The sequence below is a fragment of the Eublepharis macularius genome, chromosome 8, assembly GCF_028583425.1.
Source record: "Eublepharis macularius isolate TG4126 chromosome 8, MPM_Emac_v1.0, whole genome shotgun sequence".
Taxonomy (NCBI): domain Eukaryota; kingdom Metazoa; phylum Chordata; class Lepidosauria; order Squamata; family Eublepharidae; genus Eublepharis; species Eublepharis macularius.
In genome coordinates this window covers 30,798,803-30,820,989 of record NC_072797.1, presented here as the reverse complement: position 1 = coordinate 30,820,989, position 22,187 = coordinate 30,798,803, and the positions used below count along the sequence as shown (strand labels likewise).

At 44.2% G+C, this 22,187-nt stretch overlaps 2 protein-coding genes across 2 annotated transcripts; both read left to right on the top strand.

Annotated features, from left to right (window-relative positions):
- Positions 1-528: 528 nt before the first annotated feature.
- Positions 529-6,878, top strand: CCNO (cyclin O). Its single transcript, XM_054987109.1, has 3 exons — positions 529-885; positions 4,055-4,240; positions 5,955-6,878. Exons 1-3 carry the CDS (start codon positions 544-546, stop codon positions 6,432-6,434), a joined length of 1,008 nt encoding a protein of 335 aa, XP_054843084.1. The 5' UTR covers positions 529-543; the 3' UTR covers positions 6,435-6,878.
- A 4,545-nt stretch (positions 6,879-11,423) lies between these two features.
- On the top strand, positions 11,424-20,478 carry MCIDAS (multiciliate differentiation and DNA synthesis associated cell cycle protein). The gene is made up of 7 exons (XM_054986691.1): positions 11,424-12,014; positions 13,071-13,146; positions 13,500-13,588; positions 15,571-15,643; positions 16,796-17,013; positions 18,297-18,407; positions 20,056-20,478. Exons 1-7 carry the CDS (start codon positions 11,424-11,426, stop codon positions 20,476-20,478), a joined length of 1,581 nt encoding a protein of 526 aa, XP_054842666.1.
- Positions 20,479-22,187: the final 1,709 nt, after the last annotated feature.

The window sequence follows — 22,187 nt, the reverse complement described above, 5'->3', positions numbered from 1 at the left end:
AAAGGAGTTCTGACTCTCCAAAGCTCTTATCCTGAAAATCTTGCTGCTCTCTAAGGTGCCACTGGACTCAAATCCAAAAGAAATGAGAACTTTAAAAGAATATGGTTGTGACAGCGATTGTATTTAAACTGTGGTGGTCTTTTTAAATTCCCACATATTGCCTTGGCTGAAAAGGCGACTTGAAACTTCCCTAGATGAAGAAAATCAGGACAAAATGGCAGGCCCTTTCCCACAATGACTGGCCCTGGTGTGAGCGCGTCGTGTTGTGGCTTTGTAAGCGGGGAGTGAGTCCCCGAAAAGCTGGCTTCTCGTTCCCCTCAGGCCTCGAAGGGAAGTCTGCAAGATCCGCCCTCGCCCCTGTTGCTGGGGGACAGAAAGCCCGGCCCAGGGCGCCGAGAGCGGTTCTTTAGCCGGGAAAGCCGGAGAGGCGGAGCGGCTCCGGCGGGCGGGACCAGAGGCGGGGCTGCTCCGCCAACATATAGCGGGTTCCGCACACCGCCTTCGGCGCTGCCTGGTAGGCAGCGACGGTGCCGCGAAGTTAACATGGTGACCACCCGCCCCGCTCAGGCGTGCCCCGAGGCGCTGGCCAGGCGGCGGCGGAGCACCCCGGCCAAGCGGCAGCGGCCCGAGGATGTGACCCCGGAGGATCGAGCGGAGCCTCAAGTCAGCGGCGACGGCGGCCTCCAGCTCCGAGCGCCGGTGAAGAAGAGCAAGGCCCCCCCGGTGGGGCGGGTGGCCGGCCGGCTCAGCTCCTCCGGCGCCTGCCCGCCTATGCACCCCCTGGAGCTGCAGACCTTCCGCGACTACGGGCACAGCTGGTACCGCTTCCGAAAGGAGCTGGAGGGCCGGTTCCACCCGCTTGACCCGCTGGCCCGGCAGCCGCAAGTAAGGGGCGGGGGGGCTGGGGGGCTTCGGGAAGCAGCGGCCCTTTAAAGCGGGAGACATGTCGAAAGATTTTTTAAAAAAGAAATTAAATATCGTTGTGGAAATTCTGTTCCCGAAGAAAGCAACCCCCCCCCCCAAAAAGAGCAGTTCTGAGGCACTTAGTATCAGTGCAATCCTAAGCAGAGTTACTCCAGTCTGAGCCCATTGATTTCACTGAATATTTATTAAAGCAAACTAAAGCAGGACTGCAGAGAAAAGCTTTCTTGAGTCAGAGCTTTATCAGGGTGCTTTATGTTTGCAACAGAAGGAGGTGGGAAAGAGGTTACAAAGGGCTGCTGATTTAAAAGATCTAATATAAAAATATATAATTATCATTCTAATGGATGCACTCTCCTATGCCTCTACTGAAGTGAGCTCTGACTCACTAAAGCTTATTACCAGAATAATTTTGATTTCAGGTGGGGGAGTCATGTTCGTCTGTAGTAGAAGAGCAAGATTCAGATCCAGTAGCACCTTAATGACCAGCTAGATTTCCAGGGTGTGAACTTCTGAGAGTGAAAGCTCCCTTTTGGCTAGCCTTTAAGGTGTCCACTGGACTTTTGACTTTATTTCACTGCTCATCTGTAATTATAATAAGGGAAGGCACTACTTTTATTACAGAATAAGCTTTCTTGGGCTTGAAGATCTCAAAAACTTATACTACAGTTGCTGTGTTAATCTTTCAGGTGCCTCAGAGCTCTTTTTGAGTGTTTGTGTTTCTTTAACAGACTGAAATGTTGAATTTGTTTATCTCCGAAAGTGAACCTGTGACCTGTGTAAATTTATATTCTTGTTCTCTGTGGATCAACCCAACAGAGTTGTCCTGTGGTTACGGTGCTGAACTGCAGTGTCCCCCCCCCCCCTTATCTTTCTCATGGCATTGTTGTCCATTTGTTGTTTTTTGTGGTTTCTTCTTTGTTCTTCAAAATCAGATCAAAGTTGGTTTGAGAAAGCCCGGAGAAATTATGAGGAAACCAAAGACAGACAATCGGTGGACAATGATGTTATGGGGAAGCCTGGAGAAAAGCCACTGCACCCAAACTGCAGGACAACCTCCATATAAAAGATCCATTCAACTTCTTTACTCTTTTCTCCTCTCTTTTCTTTGCTATATATTCTTGCATGGAAAACATGTGTGCGAACCTGCATGTGTGCGATCATGTGACAATTAAAACATACATGTGTATTACTATGTGTATGTATGCAAGGGGAAGCTGTGGTTGGCCATTGCTTCCCAGTACATATACACACAAATGTTTGTGTGTGATTGTCACTCATCATGGTGTGCATTCTGTTTTCATGTACTTCCTGTGTAAGGACATGTCATTAATAGTGTCTGTTCAGCCCTGAGTTCTTTAGTCTAGGATTATATCCATTTTAAAGATGTTAAGGTGTTGTAGGCACTTACAAAATAATACAAAGATGGGGGGAAAACCCTTATTGTATTGAGCTTCCTGCATTGCAGTCATGGACAAATCCAGGTCAGTAGGAAAACAAGATGAGAACCAAGAATTTGATAAGGTAATGAAAAATAGCTTTTAAAATGTGTTCAAATCAAAGATATTCTAGCTATAAAGAACATTGGGAAGTTACGATCAGAGACTGAGGGAACAGTCCTCCCTTATCCCTTCCTCCTTCTGCAACTGTTTGTTATACACCCTGCATTTTTGTACATGTTTTTGCTGTGCTTTTGTAATTTGTCCACTGTATTTTTGTATCACATAATTCTTTGCAGTGTATGGTCATCACATAATGTTCATGTCTGTCATATTATGCTTTGTCTTTCTACCACGGGCATTTTGCTTTCTTCTAAATGTCTTGAAAAAATGCATACCAAGCATTTTATAAAGATCCGTGCATGTTGTTTGGAGGTTACTAGAATCTCACTTGCTTCCTGAAATTGATTACTGGAATCTGTTGGTGAACAACCTGGGTGGGTTTTGCAGTCATAATTCTTTGTGATCTTTGGATCTGACGGTACTTCAGCATTTTTGCCAAAAGACTTCTCATGGCATTTTGTTGGGTGATCCTGCATTTTTACACAATGGATAGATTCAAGCAACCAATTTCTCCCAAGTGAACAACACATTTTTTCTTGCAGTCTTAAATCTACTTCATACATGGAGGAAGAAGACATTTTTAAAATTATGCATAACATTTATGTTTGTTTTGCTGTATATACACATTTGGCAGCAGCCATAGCAAAATAGACTTTTGAATTACTTCCCTGCACTGGTGGAGATGTACATGGGGTGTGATCTACAGAATTAGAATCTCGTATGCACAAAGTAGAATGGGATATTTTCAGTGCTGTATAGGAGAGTCGATTCTGGTTGTAGTTAGAACACCACTGTTAACATTCAGGATAATTGGAAACTGGCATTGTACCTTTTCGTTGTTGTTACTGCGGACAAATTGTTCTATCTAACCAGAATCTAGAGATGCAGTGTCTTGTCCCACTGGCCAAAGTCTCGCCAACTTCCCTTGGAAGTAAAAACACTGAGACTGAACTGGGCCCACATAAGGAAAATATTGCTGAACCTGTGGAGTTGAATTTCTCCTTTACGTGTTCTCATTTCCCAATTATTAGTTTTTTTGAGACACCAGGAGTTTCTCAGTACACCAGTCTTGATGAAACATTCTGCTGGAGTGGTATTTACCAGTGTGCTTCAGTTAGCAAAGAAAAGTTGTCCAGATTTGAGAGTGTATTCAGTCTTGTATTTGTAATTTGTACCTCACGTAAACAAGTAGGAGTTATCTGAAGTGGCCTGTCACATAGTAGATTTTGCAGCCGCCACACATGTTCTAAAAAAGGTTGGCACAGGACTCAACCAAGCAGCTTTCAAGGAAATAGTTCCACTGGATCAATGGCTGGCCTGTATTGTTTTTGCAAAAGTAATTACATTTTTTGCCCCTACTCTTTTTTATTTTAACTATTCAAACTGCTTTACGGTACTGATAAAACACCACTAATTGTGAAATAATCAGGAGTAAGAAATACAGTATATCCCCAGAGTGTTTCTTGAAGTATATTAATATTTTTGTATATATTAATATTGTAAATGGCTGTCTCCAGGTTTCACTAAATCCTCTTTTGCTTCCTAACCACCTTGTTTCCCCTGCTTCTCAGGTGACTGCAGAGGCCCGGTGCAAACTGATCAGCTGGCTAATTCCAGTGCATAAACACTTTGGCTTCTCCTTTGAGTCCTTATGCCTGGCAGTAAATACTCTGGACCGCTTTCTCACCACAACCCCCGTGGCTGCTGACTGCTTCCAACTCCTGGGGGTCACCACCCTCTTCATTGCTTGTAAACAGGTACCAAGACCTAGAAGGAATCCCCATTTAAGGTGGTAAAATCTGCCTTTGCTACTAGAAAGAGAGAGAGAGCACCTAGAGCACCTTAAATTAGCTTAAATCTAAAGAAAGGGCAGTGCTTTGAACCGCAATGGTTGGGAGTGCCCAAAAACTAACCATAGGAGCCTGAATTCCAGTTCTTCAAGATGTGTAGAGCCTAGTATTATTTTGCTCTGATACATGTGGTCTGTCCCCAAAATTATGCAGTCTTTTGCCTGATGATATATGAAATTTTGCCAGATATATATATGAAATTTGTATATTTGCATAGTTGTAATTTTAATCATTAGATGTAGCGTTTTTAGTGATATTTAATATGTTGAATTGTTGTCATCCACCCTGAGCCCGCTGATGCAGGGAGGGTGGAATATAAATGTAATAAATTAAATTAAATTAATATTGCAGATCATCTCTCTACTCACCGTTCTCACTCTAGTCGTGGAGTTACTAACAGATTTGTTTTTTATAAAAAAGAATGTAAATAACATGTCGAGCTTAGATCAAAATCTTAGGTCCTTTCTAGAGTTTAAGTTTAACAGAATTGTAAGTTGTGTTTATTAGATTACAGTTTGTGAGGAGAGCAGAGGCCTAACTTCACAATACACAATCTTTGGCAGGGTTTAAGGGCCAAGCTAGAAGTGACAAATTACACTTGAATGGCAAGTGAACAGACTCACATGTAGAGCCAAAACACACGTTAAGAAAAACCTAGGTTCAGCACGTGTTCTCTTACCTCAAGGTTTGCTGGGATCTGTAGGCGTCCTGGAAGCTTAAAGTTTAGCATTTACAGAGCAGCAAAAAGGGAAAGGGAAATACAGGCGCCTGTATTTTAAGCTTTAAGCTTCCAGGACGCCTTTAAGCTTCCAGGACGCTTACAGATCCTTTAAGCTTCCAGGACTTTAAGCTTCCAGGACCCCTACAGATCTTTAAGCTTCCAGGACGCCTACTTTAAGCTTCCAGGACTCCTACAGATCCCGGCAAACCTTGAGGTAAGAGAACACGTGCTGAACCTAGGTTTTTCTTAACGTGTGTTTTGGCTCTCTGTCCTCCCTGTTCACTTGTGCTCCACTTGCACTCCACTCGATCCCTATGTGATCACAAGTGAACAGGGAGGAATACATGTGAGTCTGTTCACTTGCCATTCAAGTGTAATTTGTCACTTCTAGCTTGGCCCTTAGTCTGCCGAGAGAACACTCAGATGTATGCTTGCAAGTTCCCCACTGAGAACTCAATTGTCAGGAGCATTGGGGCCATGACACGCAAGGAGAAGGGGCTTCAGCCTCTCCCCAATTTCCTAAGGGTCGCTGTTTGCATAACATGGGGAGACCACAGTGGGGCTGTTTCAGGTTGGAAAAACAGTGATGGGGGAGCTGAAGTCCCTTCTCCTCACATGCCATGGTCCCAATCTGAAATGGGCCCTGTGCACCTAAGAATTTGGTTGCAAGCAGGAAACTCACGAGCACCTTTGCACAGACCTGTGGAAGACCCAGGGAATAGGGTAATATGTAATTAGGTCCTGAGAAGTATGTTACCTGTAGGAGTGATACAACTGTGATACAAAAAAAATCTACAGTACCATTTGGGTCTTGCAAAACTTTTGGAAATACATCCTGATAACACTTTCCACACACATGTTTATAATATCCCTTGTTTTCTGTACTTGTGTGCCTTTCAGGTAGAAGTGCACCCACCCAAGGTGAAACAGCTCTTAGCTCTTTGTTGCGACACTTTCTCCCGCCAGCAGCTCTGCAATCTGGAATGCATCATCCTGAACAAGCTCCATTTCAGCCTGGCAGCCCCCACCATCAACTTCTTTTTGGAACATTTCACGTACATGCGGGTGGAGGCTTGTGAGGCTGATGCCTGGGAGGCCAACAATGCCAGAGCCCTGGCCAAAGGCGTAGCTGAGCTTAGCCTGGCCGACTATGCCTTTAACAAATACGTGCCTTCCTTGCTAGCCGTTTGCTGCTTGGGGCTGGCTGACCAGATGTTACACCATGAAAAACCTCTGAATCTGCACTTAAGTGACTATTCTGAAGAGATTTTACAGGATTGCCTGGACAAGTTACATTTACTGGTGTCTTTGAATGAAGACTCTTTGCCTCTTGTATTACCCCCTGAGATTTCAGAACAGTGCCTGTATGTGGATAAGTGAGATAATTGGATGGGTGGTGGTGGTGGTGTGCAACAGCTATACTTGAAGCCATATTTGTGGCTGTGCATTTGGGAACTTGTCGTCCCCCCCAGTGCATATAACAAAAGATCACTGATGGTTTTAATACCTTTAGGATAACAGTATTTGTTACGCCCTTTTTCTTTATAGTCTTTATTAATGAGTTGTACATGGTGTTTATATTTATTTGTAGTGTAGCTATGACATTAGTTTAGAATTCTGTTTGCTTAGCAGTGGCATTGCTAATATTTTTAAATACAGTTTTCAAATTCTGTTTTGCACATTAGGCTGTCGTACATTGCACTGACTTTCTAAATAACAGACTGAAGTTGTAAATGGTGTATTATCCTTGTACTTATTTATTGAGACTGTAGTTCAGTATTAAGCCATAGGAAAGACAATAGTACTGTAAATACTTTTACCTAATAAAACTTTTTATCAGCAACTATCTGTAATGGCATCTTCTTGTTCTTAACTATAACTATAATAAAGCAGTGGGGATCACTTCAACAGACAGGTGGAAGAGGGAAAATAAATACAGAAACAGTGTCCTTCCATTTCCCCCCTTGCAACCTCTTCCCACAGAATTTTCTATTTCTTGGCTTATTTCTGGTCTAAGCCTGGGTGGTAGAAAAGCAGCTAGGATAGGGGGGATGGGTTCAGCACCCACCTCATTTTCCCGTACGAAACCATTCTTTTCCCTGTTGCTTTCCAGCATCTTAATACAGCTCGAGTTCCAAAATTCATTTTTTAAAGATAATTTGACTGTTAACACAAGTATACACGCTCATCTTGCTATTTTGTGCCCTTAGTTAGAGTTGCGAGTGGCTGTCCTTAAATCAGTAACATTCTACAATTAAAGTAAAATATTAAAATGTTGTATGATTTATTTCTGGTTCCACTGTTAGGGTTTTCACAATTCTGACTACTGATAGTGGAGGGGAAAGGAGGGAATCACGAACACAGAAAGTATGATACACTAACAGTGCAATCCTATGGAGCGTTACTCCAGTCTAAGACCATTGAAGTCAATGGGCTTAGACTGGAGTAACTCTCCATAGGATTGCTCTTGTCAATCACTGGTTGCTAGTACCCAGTAATTCCACTGAGTTACATGGCAACAGCAGACCTTGCCAATGTGACTTGAAGATCTAACCATTTACAGGGAAGAAACACAGAAGGAGAAATTAATCAAAATTGAAATACTTGCTGTTATGATTTAACAGTTGCATTGATTAAAATTGACTTTACAATAAATGTTTCATCCTTCAAAGTCTTAGGAGGGTGAAACTGCTTAGTTATTTGCTTGTTTTTAAATCAAAGATTATCCTATAGCACAATAGTCTGTGGTAAGTACTGCACTGTGTGATCCATGAACTGGTAACTGGAAAATAAATATCCCTTCCTACATCTGGTCTCTGTGACTAGATCATAGGTTGCAAGCAATTTTGCACATTTACAACGTAATCCTAAACAGAGTTATTCCAGTCTAAGCCCATTGATTTCAATAGACTGGAGTAACTCTGCTTAGGATTGCACTGTTAGGTATAGACACTGGAAAAATTAACAATACCAAAAATGCAGATGGGCTATTTATCATATATAGAAAGATGAGAAATACCTTCATAGTAATACTATATTTTAAGAGTGACAAGTTTGTTTACATTTGGTGGTTATATCAAAATACTAGGGACTATGTGAGAGTATAATATGTTTAATGGTGGTTGATTGAAATATTTAGTGTAAAAAAATTGAGCCATCTGTTAATAAGTTGCTATAGGAGCACAAAAGTTCCCATGAAAATTGGAAGGTGGTATATACCTTACAGAAACGAGAACGATAAAACAAAAAAATATCCAGATCTGCTACAGAAAATTATTATTTAGGGAAATATATGTAAGGAAATAAAGACTAGTATTGTGTGCGTATGTTCCATCAAGTCGCAACCAACTTATGGAGACCCCAGCAAGGAACTTGCAAGGCCTGTGAGAAGCAGGGGTGGTTTGCAAGTGCCTTCCTCGGCAGAGTCTTCCTTGGTAGTTGCCCATCCAAATACTGGTCCTGCTTAGCTCCTGAGATCTAACAAGATCAGGCTGTACCATGTCACCGTTCCTCCCAAAGACTAGTATTAGACAAAAGAAATTTCTTTACTCCTCTCCAAATCTCCCTCAGCATCATTGTTAAGGCTTCTGGAAAAGAAACACTCAGCAGAGGAATTGGAATGGTACCAAAGTCCCACAGTCTGATCTTGTGATTGGCTCACATTAATTGCATCCAAAGCACACGTGAAACAGCTGTGGTGGGATCTAAGGTGAAAATCACAGTCCTTGCACCCATCTGCTAAATTCACATTACAGAGAATCCTTTAGTACTACTTTAATTTACAAAACTACACAAGACACTTTAATAACAACAACAGCAACATTTGATTTATATTTATATACTGCCCTTCAGGACAACTTAATGCCCACTCAGAGCAGTTTACAAAGCATGCCATTATTATCCCCACAAAAAATTACTTGTTGTTATACAAGGTTCTGTTTGACTTGGATGCTGCTTCTGTGATGCCCATTTCATTATATACTGGCACACTCCGAAGGATTTGCTTGCTGCTTTTCTGGGTATTACTTTCTAAAGGAGCTGCTCATTTTTTAAACAATTGTAAAGACGTGGGTTGCTTTCTCTGTAAACCAACAACTTGCTCTTCATCAATAAACTCTTTAAAATGTTCAAGACTATTAATACAATATTGGATTTTAAAATACCTCCGATCTTGTCTCCATTTGTCAGGATGCCTGGGGCTGGCTCTGCTTTCTCAATGGCAAGAGAAAGGTGTTATACATGTGTTCAGAGGCATGCTGACATTATTTTAAGTGTGCTTAGGGTGAGTCCTCATACAGCTCAGGTGAATCTTCTACTTCCTCTGTGCTTAATTTTTAAAAATGACAGTTCAGGAAGGGAAGGGAAGATTCAGGCCACCTTGGAAATTTAGTTATTTGCTTCATTTATACCCAACTTTTCTCCCCAATGGGCACCCAAAGTGGCTTCTATAATTTTCCTCTCCTCCATTTTATCCTCACAAACCCCCCTGTGAGGTAGTTTAGGCCGAGAGTGTGGGAGTGATCCAAGTTCACCCAGCGATCTTCCTTGGCAGAGCGGGAATTCGAACCCATGCTTTCCAGGACACTGTTCCAGCACTATGCACTACACCACATTGGCTCTTCATGTGGAGGGAGAGGCAACCTAGGAAAGATTGATTTCCATATATAAATGACTTGAGGACTATACCATTAAATGGTGACTTGGGAGTTTGATGAGCCATTACAGATAAGCCACTTGCAGAGGCCTGACCCATGTGAGTAGCAGAATATGGTGGGAACAAAGAGAGAATAGACCGTGCCATTAGAAAACTAGCACAGCAAGATGCAGGCTATGATAGAACTTCTTTGTTTTTCACTTGCAAGGAACCCTTTACATAGGGAGCTTTACAAATGGTACCCCCCCCACTTCTGTAGTGGTGTGGTCCACTCAGGGTTTTCTACCACTTCGTGTGAAGACTATGCCGCAGAACTTTCAAGTGGAGAAAAACCAATGTACAAGTGTACATACTTCTCCTTCTTCACAACACCCCTGTGAGGCAGATCAGGATGAGAGAGAGATCTGACCCAAAGTCACTCAATAAGCATCACTGATAAACAGGGGTTTGTTCCTGTTTCTAGTTTGACCACTAGCTACTCCACACATCCATATTTGAACTGGTTCCTAAATTAAGTCCGTACAGTTATTTTTCCAGAGGAGTTAGCCATGTTAGTCTGTAGTAGCAAAATCAAAAACAGTCCAGTAGCACCTTTAAGACTGACCAAATTTACTGTAGCATAAGCTTTCAAGAATCACAGTTCTCTTTGTAAGATGCATGAAGGATAAGAAGAAACTGGTCAGATATATAGGGGGAGAGGGGAGGGGGGAGTAGATGCAATCAGTAGCTTCTGATAATGAGATAACCATTCATAGTTTCTATTCAATCCAAGCCTGACATTAAAAATGGCAACATCCAGAAACCAGTGGGAGAACACTTCAATCTACCAGGACATTCCATCAAAGACTTAAAGGTCACTGTAGTTCAACAGAAACCTTTCAAAAGCAGAATCCAATGGGAAACTGCTGAATTGGAATTCATATGTAAATTTGATTCAGTCAGGCTTGGATTGAATAGAGACTATGAATGGTTATCTCATTATCAGAAGTAACTGATTTCATTATCAGAAGCAAACTGATCCCATTATCAGAAGCTACTGATTGCATCTACCCCCCCCCCTCCTCACCACCTATATATTTGACCAGTTTTTTCTTACCCTCCACGCATCTGAGGAAGAGAACTGTGATTCTCAAAAGCTTATGCTACAGTAAAGTTGGTTAGTCTTTAAGGTGCTACTGGACTCTTTACAGTTATTTTTCTGTGCCCTGTACAAACTTGCAACACCCTCACTTCCCCTCCCTGATTCTTTCTAATATACACAGTTTCATGAATCAGGAAAGGGAACCTGCATGAAGCTGCCTTATCAGGGTCACTATTGCCTACTCAGACTGGCAGCTGCTCTCCAGGGTCTTATGCAGAGGGGTTCCACACTGTCTGCTACCTGGTCTTTTCAACTGGAGAGGCAGGTGTTTGTGCCCAGAGCCTTCTGCAGATGTTGTATGGCTGAGCCACTTCCCTGCCCTAAACTCTCTTGTATATATTACTGTGACGGGCTTGCAGCCCAGGCTGGGCTCCCTTGCCCTCTTGGTGAAGTGTGCTCCTCTCCCACATTGTTTCCAGGTGCTCATGCAACTTACTGGGGCTCCTTTCCAAGCAAGTCTGTACAGAAGGGGGCTGTTAGTACCCTGTAGGATCTGAGTCCAGTGGCACCTTAGACAGCAACCAGACTTTCAGGGTGTCAGCCTTCCAGGGCCAGAGCTCCCTTCTTCAGACCCATGTCTGAAACTCCTGCTCTGAACAGAGGCCGCTGGACTCAATTCCCGCTGCACCCCTGCCGACCAACACAGCTACCGGCGTTCTGCACACGTTCAGGGGCTGCACCTGACCCAGGGCTGAAAAACGAGGCCCGGACCCGTCCCGCTTCGACCCGGGACAATGAAAGGCGAGCCAGCGCTGGCTGTCGGTTGGTGGCGGCGCCAACGTGCCGCGAAAGGGCGCAATTCGGCGCTTGGGCTGCGGGCAGCGGCTGCGTCTCGGCGCGGTCCCGGGGGAGAGGAGGGGACGGGGCTGGCCTGGCCTGCCTCGTTCCCAGGCTGGCGTGTGCCAAGGCGAAGGCGCCACCTCTGGCGCTCAAGCGGCGGCCGGCCCGCCCGCCTTCCCGCTCCCTCCTCCCCAGAGAGGCCTCCAAGGGCTCCCCGCGATGTGGCCAGACGCACAAGCGAGCCGGGCCAGAAAGCGCCATGCAAGGCGGCGGCGGCGGCGGCGGCGGCGGCGGCGGCAGGCGAGCCTTCGGCAACCTCTGCCCCAACAGGGTGCAGGATCTGGCCGAGCGGCTGGCCAAAAAGCCGGGCAAACCCGAGAAAAAGGTGCGTGCCGGGCGACCCGGGGAACAGCGCCGCGGCGTCTGGCTGAGCATCCGGAGGAACAGAGCGCTTTCAGAACAGGGGGGGGGGGCGGGAACGCCAGGGGCCAGCGCTAGCCCTAACCACGAAATAAGGGTCTCTGAGCATGTGCAAAGTTCCTCAGCGGCTAGCTACCATCAACTGTCTTAGCAGTAGCCGTGTTGGTCTGCAGTAGAAGAGCGAGATTCGGGTCCAGGCGCACCTTAAAGACCAACCAGATTTCCAGAGTAGGAGCTTTCGAGAGTCTGGTTGGTCTTTAAGGTGCCTCTGGACCCGCGTCTCTATCGTGACAGCCGGGGCTCCCTGGTAGAATATTGGCTTTGCATGCATGCAGGGAACAGGTGATGGGAAAGAGACCCTGGTGAGCCGCTGCCAGTCAGAGTAGACAAGCCTGACCTTCCTGGGTTCGCCTGGAAGTCGCGGGCAGCGAGAGTTCCCAGGGGAAAGAGCCTGATTTTCAGCTAGACCTGAGCCCGGCAGGCGGCAGCGCTCCCTTGAGAAATGACAAACTCTGAGCGCGGAAGTCTCCCGAAGTGAAAAGACACTCGCTGTCCCCGCAGGAGAGCGATTCTAGGCCAGCCCCCCTGAACCTGTCCGTGCTTTTCTCCCACCGAGTTCAACGGCCCTCCCGCCCAAGGAAGTGTGCAGAGGAGAGCAACCTGGATCGCAGGCTCCTGTGAACGCTTTCCTACGAGATAGATCAAGACGTGTAGCCGTGTTAGTCTGTCTGTAGCAGCAGAAAAGAGCAGGAGTCCAGTAGCACCTGTAAGACTAGCAAAATTTGTGGTAGGGTATGAGCTTTCATGAGCCACAGTATCTGAAGAAGTGAGCTGTGGCTCAGGAAAGCTCATCCCCTACCACAAATTTTGTTAGTCTTACAGGTGCTACTGGACTCCTGCTCTTTTCTACTTTCCTAGGAGTAAGCCCCAGTAAGTAGACTTTAGGATTCTGCGTAGGCCTGCTTCGGATCGCACTGTTAGCCCGCTCCTAACGATTTTGCTTGGAATTCTTCCCCGGCAGGTGCCACGGAAGATCCACCCAAGAAGCAACCCGGCGGCCACTTCTAATGCCCCAACTCCGGACCCTGTAGATTTAGGTGAGTTCGGCTGGGGCTATGAAAGCGGAGGGGTACCACCAAGCCAAACATATTCATTGGATTTTGACGTACTTAAACCACCACAGGGTCTCAAGACAAGAATTAAGGATTCGGACAGCGATTTGTATGTATGAAGGTGATGGTGGGAGAAATGAGTTCGCAATAAAATAGTCTCCAATATAAATCTCCTCCAGGCTTTTTTGCCTATTGTTTCTCCTCTATCTACGCGCACAGATGGCAGTCTTGCGCAGTCAGAAGTAAGCGCCACTATTTAAATGGCGCTTTACTTCTTAGAACGTGTGAACAGCCTTAACGCGCTTCTCATTTCCTCACCGATTTTCTTCCCTGTACAGCGTTTGCTACCATCGACTGGCAAGATTTAGCGGACTGCAGCTCGGTCTTCCAGCCGGAGGCTTCTAGAGTCCCTGGGGCAACCCAGCAGGTAAATGACAGTTGTTTAAGAGACTCACACCCGCCTTGTCTCGCCAGTGGAGATCCCAACAGACTGCTTTACACGCTGGATAATGCAGGTTAGGCACGGTTTGCAAGTGCATTTTCCTCACACAGGAAAATCTCGTTGCAAACCATCGCTAAAGCGTATGTAAAGTGCATCATCCAACCTTTCCTTCTCTTCATTTTATCTTCATGACAAACCTTGTGTGGGTTAGGCTGAGAGAGAGTTAATGGGTTGCAAACAGACCCTTAGAGGCAAGCGGCACACCAGAGCGTTCAAAGGGGGCTTGGGAACCTCAGGTTCACCTACTCAGCGGACTGAACTGGATCTCAGCCTAGCCTACCTCACAGGGGTGTTGTGAAGACAATGGGGTTACAACACAATGGGGTTACAACAGACCGAGATCTTTGGAAATGAACTAAAATGTAATTAAAAATCAGATTTAGAGAACCAATTAAAAGGGGGCCTTGTAGCCTATTCTTCACTCCTAAAGTAACTGGATTTGTTTGAGGGCTAGGATCTGGATTTAGCATTAACTGACTTTCCCTGGCTGTCTAGGGATATTTCAGAGAAGGTGACCTTAGTGGGGTCAGTCTTTCCAACCGAGGGAAAGGAAGCTGGGCATCAGGGCTTCTCTTCTTGCTTGTCCATCACTAGAAGATACAAAGCCAGCCAGCCGCAGGCCATGGAAAGGTCATGCCTATGGGAGGGAGCATGGGCAAGATGACCGTTGTTCCCCTTCATTTTACAAACTTGGAGGACTTTAAAGATGTGGTCCCAATCGCATCAATGCGTACTCAAGTCCCAGTGTTCAAGACAGCTTACTCCCAGGGACCGAAGCCTAAGTAAAGAGTCATAGATCCAGGAAATGTTTACATTTCCAAGCAAAGGAATGTTTTGATTGCCTCTATGCTAATTGCATTCTGCCTTCTTGTGATTTATGCTCCCCTCCTTCCCTCTCTTTCCCCCTCCTCTTCTGTATCTGCCCAGTTTTGATCAGGCATCTGACGAAGAGAACTTGATTCTCGAAAGCTTATGCTATAATAAAATTGGTTAGTCTTAAAGGTGCTACTGGACTCTTTTTGATTTAAGTAAAGAGTAACATCCTTTGCATTGGTGGTACTTTCGAGCAAACATGCTTACGCCCGCTTTGCATATAGGATTGGGCGGCAATGGCTGTTTCAGCATTTCTTCAACTCTGTATTGGATTCTTGCTAATGCTGTGTCTTTGTAAACTTGTATTTATAATTTAGCCTATGGCATAGTTTATGGAAATGTCCTTAATATTGACTATACTAATCTCACACTGTGTAATCCGCCTTGAGTCTCACTGAGAAAGGCGGGTTATAAATGACAAAAATAAATAAATATTTGCATCTCCAGCAATGACACTAGGCCATTGAAAGCAGTGTAGCCATAGTACACACTCTCCCTTCAGTTCAACTTTTGGACGCCGTCCAGAAATCTCCTTCGACGACGATATAAACCGCAGCGTGTCGGTTTAAGCGAGCACCCACTCTATGCACCTCCATGCGCAATGCTGGAGAGGGACGGCTCAGGTTAAAGTATCCTCGAGACCAAAGGAATGCCCATGTCGGAAGAGCGTAATTGGTTCCTGCGCTTAGCCAATCAGGTCGCGTAAGGAAAACCTCCTGAGCCAATCAGATTGCGTTAGGGAACTGTTAAAAGGAGGCGCTGATGGTTTCTCGAAGTCTTCGCCTTTTGATTTGCGCCCGCATTGGGCGCTTTGAAGCGGCGATTGATTTATTAGCGCTTCTTGCTGATAGGTTTCTGTGATGGCAGTGCAAGCTTGCCCAGTCCGCTATGCAGGTTGGCATAGCGGAGTGGATTTCCAGGTGTGTGCACCTGCATAAAGTTAATATTGAAAAATGAGTCAAACAGGTGACAATGTGAGATTTCTCCCCTTCTTCTTCCTTCTTCCCTAATTGCCTCGTTTCCGTGTCTTCCAGAGCCCGTGCTTTCAAGTCGAGCCTGACTTTGATTTCCAGGAATTCCGTGATGTCGTCGATAGTTTCATAGCTGGCAAGTATCTTTAGGGTGCAGGATCGCGATTTGTTAAAAGTTCATGTCGGACCTTGAATGCTAAGTAGCCTAGTCTTACAATGATTAGGCAGGAAGTAAATCCTATTGCGTTTAGAAGGTAATAAAGTCTGAGGCTGTTGTCTGATAAAGGAATACTGGGCAACTATTCTTCTGGTCAATTTTTAAGTGACTACATCTGTATAAATTTGTATGTGCCTAAACTATGGTATGTTCTGAAAGGGGAAAAGGAAGGGGTTTGTGTGTTAAGGGGGTACCTCTTCTAAAATGACATGTGCTGTCTGTGGATTTTTGAATTATTTACATTAGAATAACTTAGTTTTTTTATTTGCTATTGGTTAACAAGTGTTATCTTTTTAATAAACCACAATATTTGTAGTTGGTTGATTTAATCACTGCAGCCTTTGTGCATAATGTTTAATAGTTTAGTAGCAGATTAATATCTGATTGCATCATATCAAACTTTAAAATGCTTTCATGTTAAAAATCACTTTCAGCACCTCAGCCCAATTGCCTTCAAGGGAAGTTAATTCCAAACACCTGGCTCAGCAAGTAACTGTGTAACTTATTTAACAAAAGGTGTGTTGAAATCAATTAGATTTAAAAAATGTATATATCCAAACATTTGGTGCACAGACAGGTATTAAGGTGCCTGTAGTGAGCTTGATCGTGTCAGATCTCAGACGCTAAGCAGGGTCAGCCTTGGTTAGTAATTGGATGGGAGACCTCCAACAGAGACCAGAGCTACAAAGGCAGGCAATGGCAAACCACCTCTGTTAGTCTCTTGCCAAGAAAACCTTACCGGGGTTGCCATAAGTCAGCTATGACTTGAGAGTACTCTCCACCAATGACTGCACACTGCTCAGGAGTCAGGAGTTCAACAGGTGCAGCTTCTCCCTCTATGCTTGCTCTTATGCAGTTTTTACAAACATAACTCTTTAGAAAGCATGTCAACCATGGCGTAGAACTGAGCTACTTATAAAATCTAGATTCAAGTATTGTAGTTCAGAATATAGTAACCCCTCTGTAGATTTTGCCTTTAACCCTCTTCTTACACCCTCCCCCTCATTGTGCATAGCAACAGTCAAGCCTATTGGGTGTCCAGTTTAATTCTTATTAGTCCCTGTCTCCTAGATCCATCCTCACTAATGCCACCTCTACTGGACTCTGCTGATTTTGCTTTCCCTGTGGATGATGGAAAATCCTTCAGCCCCTGCGTTCCTCTGCCTGCTCCCGATGATCCGCTGTCTCAGATGAATGTAGAAAGCATCTCTTCTGCTGAGCAGTACTGGAAAGACCTGGCCAGTCATAATCAGAAGGCCTTGGGGGATGCGCTTGTGGAAAATAATCAGGTACACAATTAAAGGCTTATACATCAGGATTTGAGTCCAGGGGCACCTTAGAGATGAACAAAATTGTCAGAGTGTAAGCTCTGAAAGCTTCTTCAGGTCTGAAGGAAGGAGCGCTGACTCTTGAAAGCTTATACTCTGAAAATCTTGTTGGTCTCTAGAACCCCACTGGACTCAAATCCTGCTGTTCTACGGCAGACCAACATGGCTACCCACCTAACCAGGCTCATACATTTAACACTCAAATCATTTTGAGTAGATTCTTAGATGATGAGCAGTAGGTTCAGGATGGACAAAATGATATAACTGTATTAACTATAATCTTCAAGCCACTTGATAAGTGATACTCTTTTGAGAAGATTTTAGAAATGGTGTGCAGGTTAGGGTTTGTTTGTTTTTTTGGTTGGTAGGGTTTTCATGCTCAGGGTTTTTATGTTTAGGAACAAGTTGTACCTTATCCATCCAAGGAAAAGAAAAGGAATTGTACTTCATCTCACTTTGGCAGAACTTCTCCAGATTTTTAACAGGACAATCCTAAAGTCTGTTGACTTCAATGACCTTGAAAGGGTATAGTTCAGCTTAGGGGTGCACTGCTTTGTAGGGCTCAAACAGCTGGCCAGATGTACCCCATTCTTCCATGATCACAAGCCAGAAATACTTTTTCAGGGTTAAATGAGTGTCTTTGATATAAAAGTGAGTGGGTGCCTATACAGACACAGGCAACTGAAATTTCACCTAGTGCAGATTGGTGTAATTTCTAACCAACACAGCTGAATGTAGTCCACTGGTCATGGATAAATGGCTCATCATGCGTTATAAACCTCTGGCCCTTGATGCTTGCCTGCAACTGTAAAAACAGTGGGTTGTTGAGTACTTGTCAAGTACATAGTTGTATAAGAGCTATATACAAATTGATCAAGATTTGGGTCCAGTAGCACCTTACAGACCAGCTAGATTTCCAAGGTATGAGCTTTCGAGAGTCAAAGCTCTCTTCATCAGATATGACAGGTAGAAAAAGCAAGGAGTCCTTATAATTAAGGCAGAGGGTGGGAGGGGTATTGTAAATTAGAGGTTCAGGAATAGCTATAGTACATGTTGTAATTAACTTGATAGGGCATGGGTGCGAAGTGCAGAAAAATAGCATCCGTAATATGTGAAAAATCCTATGCCTCAATTCAACCCTGGGGGATCCATTGTACAAACTGATGAATCACAAATGGCCTGCTTAAATGCTTTCCTCCTAAAACCTTGTGAAAATGGCAAACTGACCATTTATCTCCTTACAGCTCCAAGTGACACTTACCCAAAAGCAAGAAGAGATTGCATCTCTGAAGGAAAGAAATATTCAGCTCAAGGAACTGGCCAGCCGAGCCAAGCAGCTAGCATCTGTGCTGGATGTAAGTGCTGAGATGTCTTTCTCAGTGATTTACTTCTTCATCTTTTGATTCAAGATTAGAAGGTACAGCTTCCAGACTCTTAAATTTTGAAAATCTGCTCATGTTGCAGAGGAATGATAGAAATCCACTCTGTGTTCTCCCAGAGAGGCATGCTCTTCTCCATGTAAAGATGGATCCTAATGAACCTGGCCATTACATGATTGACTGTGTTCAGTCAGATGATCCTCTAGAAACAAGTGGTTAACTGTGGCAGATCCAATGCATTGGAGGCCTGAAAACTTTTAGTGGTTTGTCCTATAGAGGGTGATGTTGATTCAAAAACATGTCCTTTACTAAGCACTGGGTCTCCAGGATAGCCCATAAACCAGAAACATGGGGAATGGTTTAAACCTAAATCACACATGCATTGTGAACCACAGAAAGACTGAAAAGGAATTGTAAATCAGCTTGTCTAGTTATTCCTCCACTGTTGATGAGCATGTATGGAAAAGCAGAAAGGGTAGGCAGTTCTAAATGCATGTTAGCCAGTGTAGTGACTAGGATCCCAGACTAGGATGTGGGAAACCTAGGTTTGAATCCCATGAAAGCTTGCTGGGTGACCTTGGGTCAGTTGCACACTCTAAACCTAACCCTACCTCACAAGGTTGTTGTGAGGGTAAAATGGAGGAAAGGAAAATGATATAAACCAGTCTGAGTCCCCACCATGGAGAAAGGTGGGGTATAAATGAAGCAAATAAAAAGTTAGGTGTGTTTGTTAATTTAAACAATTTATATGCCACCTTACACACAGTATGGTTCACACATTGTACCTTTAGTAAAGGTACTAAAGGCATTAGTCCCTTTAAAACATTGAAAGAGCATTTGAAGTGTATATATAAATATTTAACAATACAGAAAAACATATAGACATACAATAACCAGAGAGGAGGGCCAATAAGGGTTTATTTGGGGTTTTCTGCCAAATTAAACAGAGAAATCTTCGGCTGCTGGTTGAAGACAATGACTGAGGCAGACAGAGGAGTCTCCCTGGGGAGGGAGACCCAGAGTTTCATTGCCATGGCCCAGAAGGCTTTATCCCAGGTTGCCACCCATCTAGCCTCAGGCGGCAGGGGCACCCAAAGCACAGCCTCCAAAGATGACTGGAGTGGATGGGAGAAGGCAGTCCTTCAGGTATGCTGGCCCCAAGCCGCTTAGGGCTTGAAAAATATGAAAAGCTGTGGTTTTAAGATGTGCTTGTACCAGGCTTCTGAATGGATTTCAGATCTATGTAAGAAGACTGAGTTATATCTGCATTTCAGACTTTTCTTTGCATGTGTATTTCAGTCCCTTTTTTGCTTCTGGCCCCACACCCGCTGCCCCAAACATGCACACCAACAGCAGGAGAGTCTCTGAAATGCACTTTAAATTGCGTGTGTGACAATTCAGTTTTACAGGGACTGGTGTGTATGCTTCAGGTGGGTGGCTGTGTTGGTCTGCAGCCGAAGAGTAAGATTTGGGTCCAATAGCACCTTAAAGACCAACTGGATTTCCGAGGCATGGGCTTTTGAGAGTCAAAGCTACCTTCAAAAGTTCATACCTTAGAACTTAGTTGGTCTTTAAGCTGCTATTGGACCCAGATCTTACCGGTGTGTTTGTGTTTCTTTTGTAGAAACTGATTCTACCTCAGTGTAAAGACAGCCCAGATGTCTCCCTCATCAATGGTCCCAACAAGAGGAGCCTCAGGCAGATTTCCATCACTGAGCAAGAGGACGACACAGAAGTGAATGAAATTTTGCGGGAAATATCTGACAAATGTAATCTAGCCTTGCAGTCTATTGATGAAAACAGAGGCCCAAAGCGTCCTCGTGGAGAGAGTGATACGGTCCACATGTATGGTGCTTTCCATGGGTTACAGACACACAGCAATTGCAGCTCTCTGGACATGAGCAGCAGTGATCTGGAAGAAGGGGTCTCCTTCAGGACATCTATCAAAGAGCACTGTAACATCCGGACGCTGGCCTTCCCTCAAGGCAATGCGTTCACCATCAGGACCGCCACTGGGGGCTATAAGTTTAGGTGGGTCCCTAGCTGATTGCGTTCTTCTTCACAATCGGCTAACTACACTCTCCTCACCTTCCGAGCACACTGCCTGGGTTCAAGCCTAGCGTTGTTTCTTCCTGTGCTTCTGGAATGTCAGATGTTGTCTGCTACTGACAAATGCAAACCTGAGTTGCTAATGATTAGCTGGAAGTTAAGAACTCTGTTCAGGAAAAACAGCTGCCTCTCCTTTCAACAAAATTGGAAGTAAATGCATGGAAACCTTTTTGGATTCCTGCACCTGCTTATCATTATGTCTAGGTACTTGAATTGCTGAAGCAGGCTGATATCAAACTTTTTGTTTCGATGATTGTGTGATGATGATTAACCGTGTAAGCCCATGACCTGTGGAAATGACCTCTTCCTTAGACTTCTGTAGCATAATAACCACCAATCCTTGCCTGTAGCTTCTTGATGATCCTTTCCCCAAATGAGAGCCCATAATTTGGGAGCAGCGGTTTGACATTGTTTCATGTTTTCAAAGCAGTAACAACTTCAGAGGGCCAAAATAATTTTTATCATCCTTTCTGAATGATATTTGTTGGCAAGAACAGCAGATTCTGTGCATTGTTAGTCGCTGGACAGTTAAGGCTAGACAGAGCATTTGTGTAGCGTTCTGAAAATGGAGTGGCTTGTGCTTTTCTGATCTGCCTACATGGAATATGGCAGAGCCCTAGAAACTTGATAGCAGACTGGTAAATATTGGCTGTCCATGCATCCAAGTTTTTGGTGCTCTCATTTTTTCAGGCTCTTGATGGAAGCCATTTATAGTATGTCGGCATCTGTTGACATTTTGGTTAGTACTTTTTTGGATTTACTTCCAACGGTGCTTGATAGTCTTTTTTCCTCTCTTAATAAATAATCATCAGATTTTTAAAAATCAAAGTGGTTTGCCTTGCATTGCGGAAACAATAGCACAAACCCCTCCATCTTGTTCAAAATGTACTTTCTTGTGGCCCCTGCCTGCTGTACAAAGTCATCACGGGCAGACATGAGGATTTGGTGTTAAGACGTGTGATAGGTATTTTGTACCCAGATGGTGAGATTCTCCATGCACACTGCAGTTGCAATCAGAAGGGGCTTCTTGCCTCTCCCTCCAGTGCTGTCTTTGTGTCCTGAAACTACTGCAGATAGTAATCAATTATGGAACATATATAAGTGTACAAAATTTTCCCAGTTAGTTCCTCAGAGCAGTTTCAGGATATGAAAATGGCAAAGGGTGGGGGGAGCAGAAGCAATATGTTATCTACCTGTACACCATGTTCACAATCAGGGCTAGCATGTGCCTGGGAGATGCACAAAATTGCAAGTTTGATACAAAGTTCTTGTGCCCTTTGTAGCATGTGACTTCTCCCTGATTAGGTAGAAAGAGCTGCGAGGGAGCCAGCTTTCTGTTTAGATAAGTGAAGGGTGTAATGCTGCTATTGCTTTGAGCTGCTTTATAGATGGAGGGAAAGAGTGTCCCCTGAGGAATCTTTTATTAAATGGTACGAGAGTTGCCAGAAAGATGCAAAAGGAAGAGAAACAGCGTATAAGATGATCAGCACTCTCACTTTACAAGCAAGGTCCCCTGAAACTTGAGTAGACGTTCAAAGGTTTGTATACTCCATCCATTTTTTACTTGTGGAATGAACTGAATGTTCTGGGTTCAGACAGCATCTGTTTAAGGGATGCTTTGCTATCGATAATTATTGAGAACACATC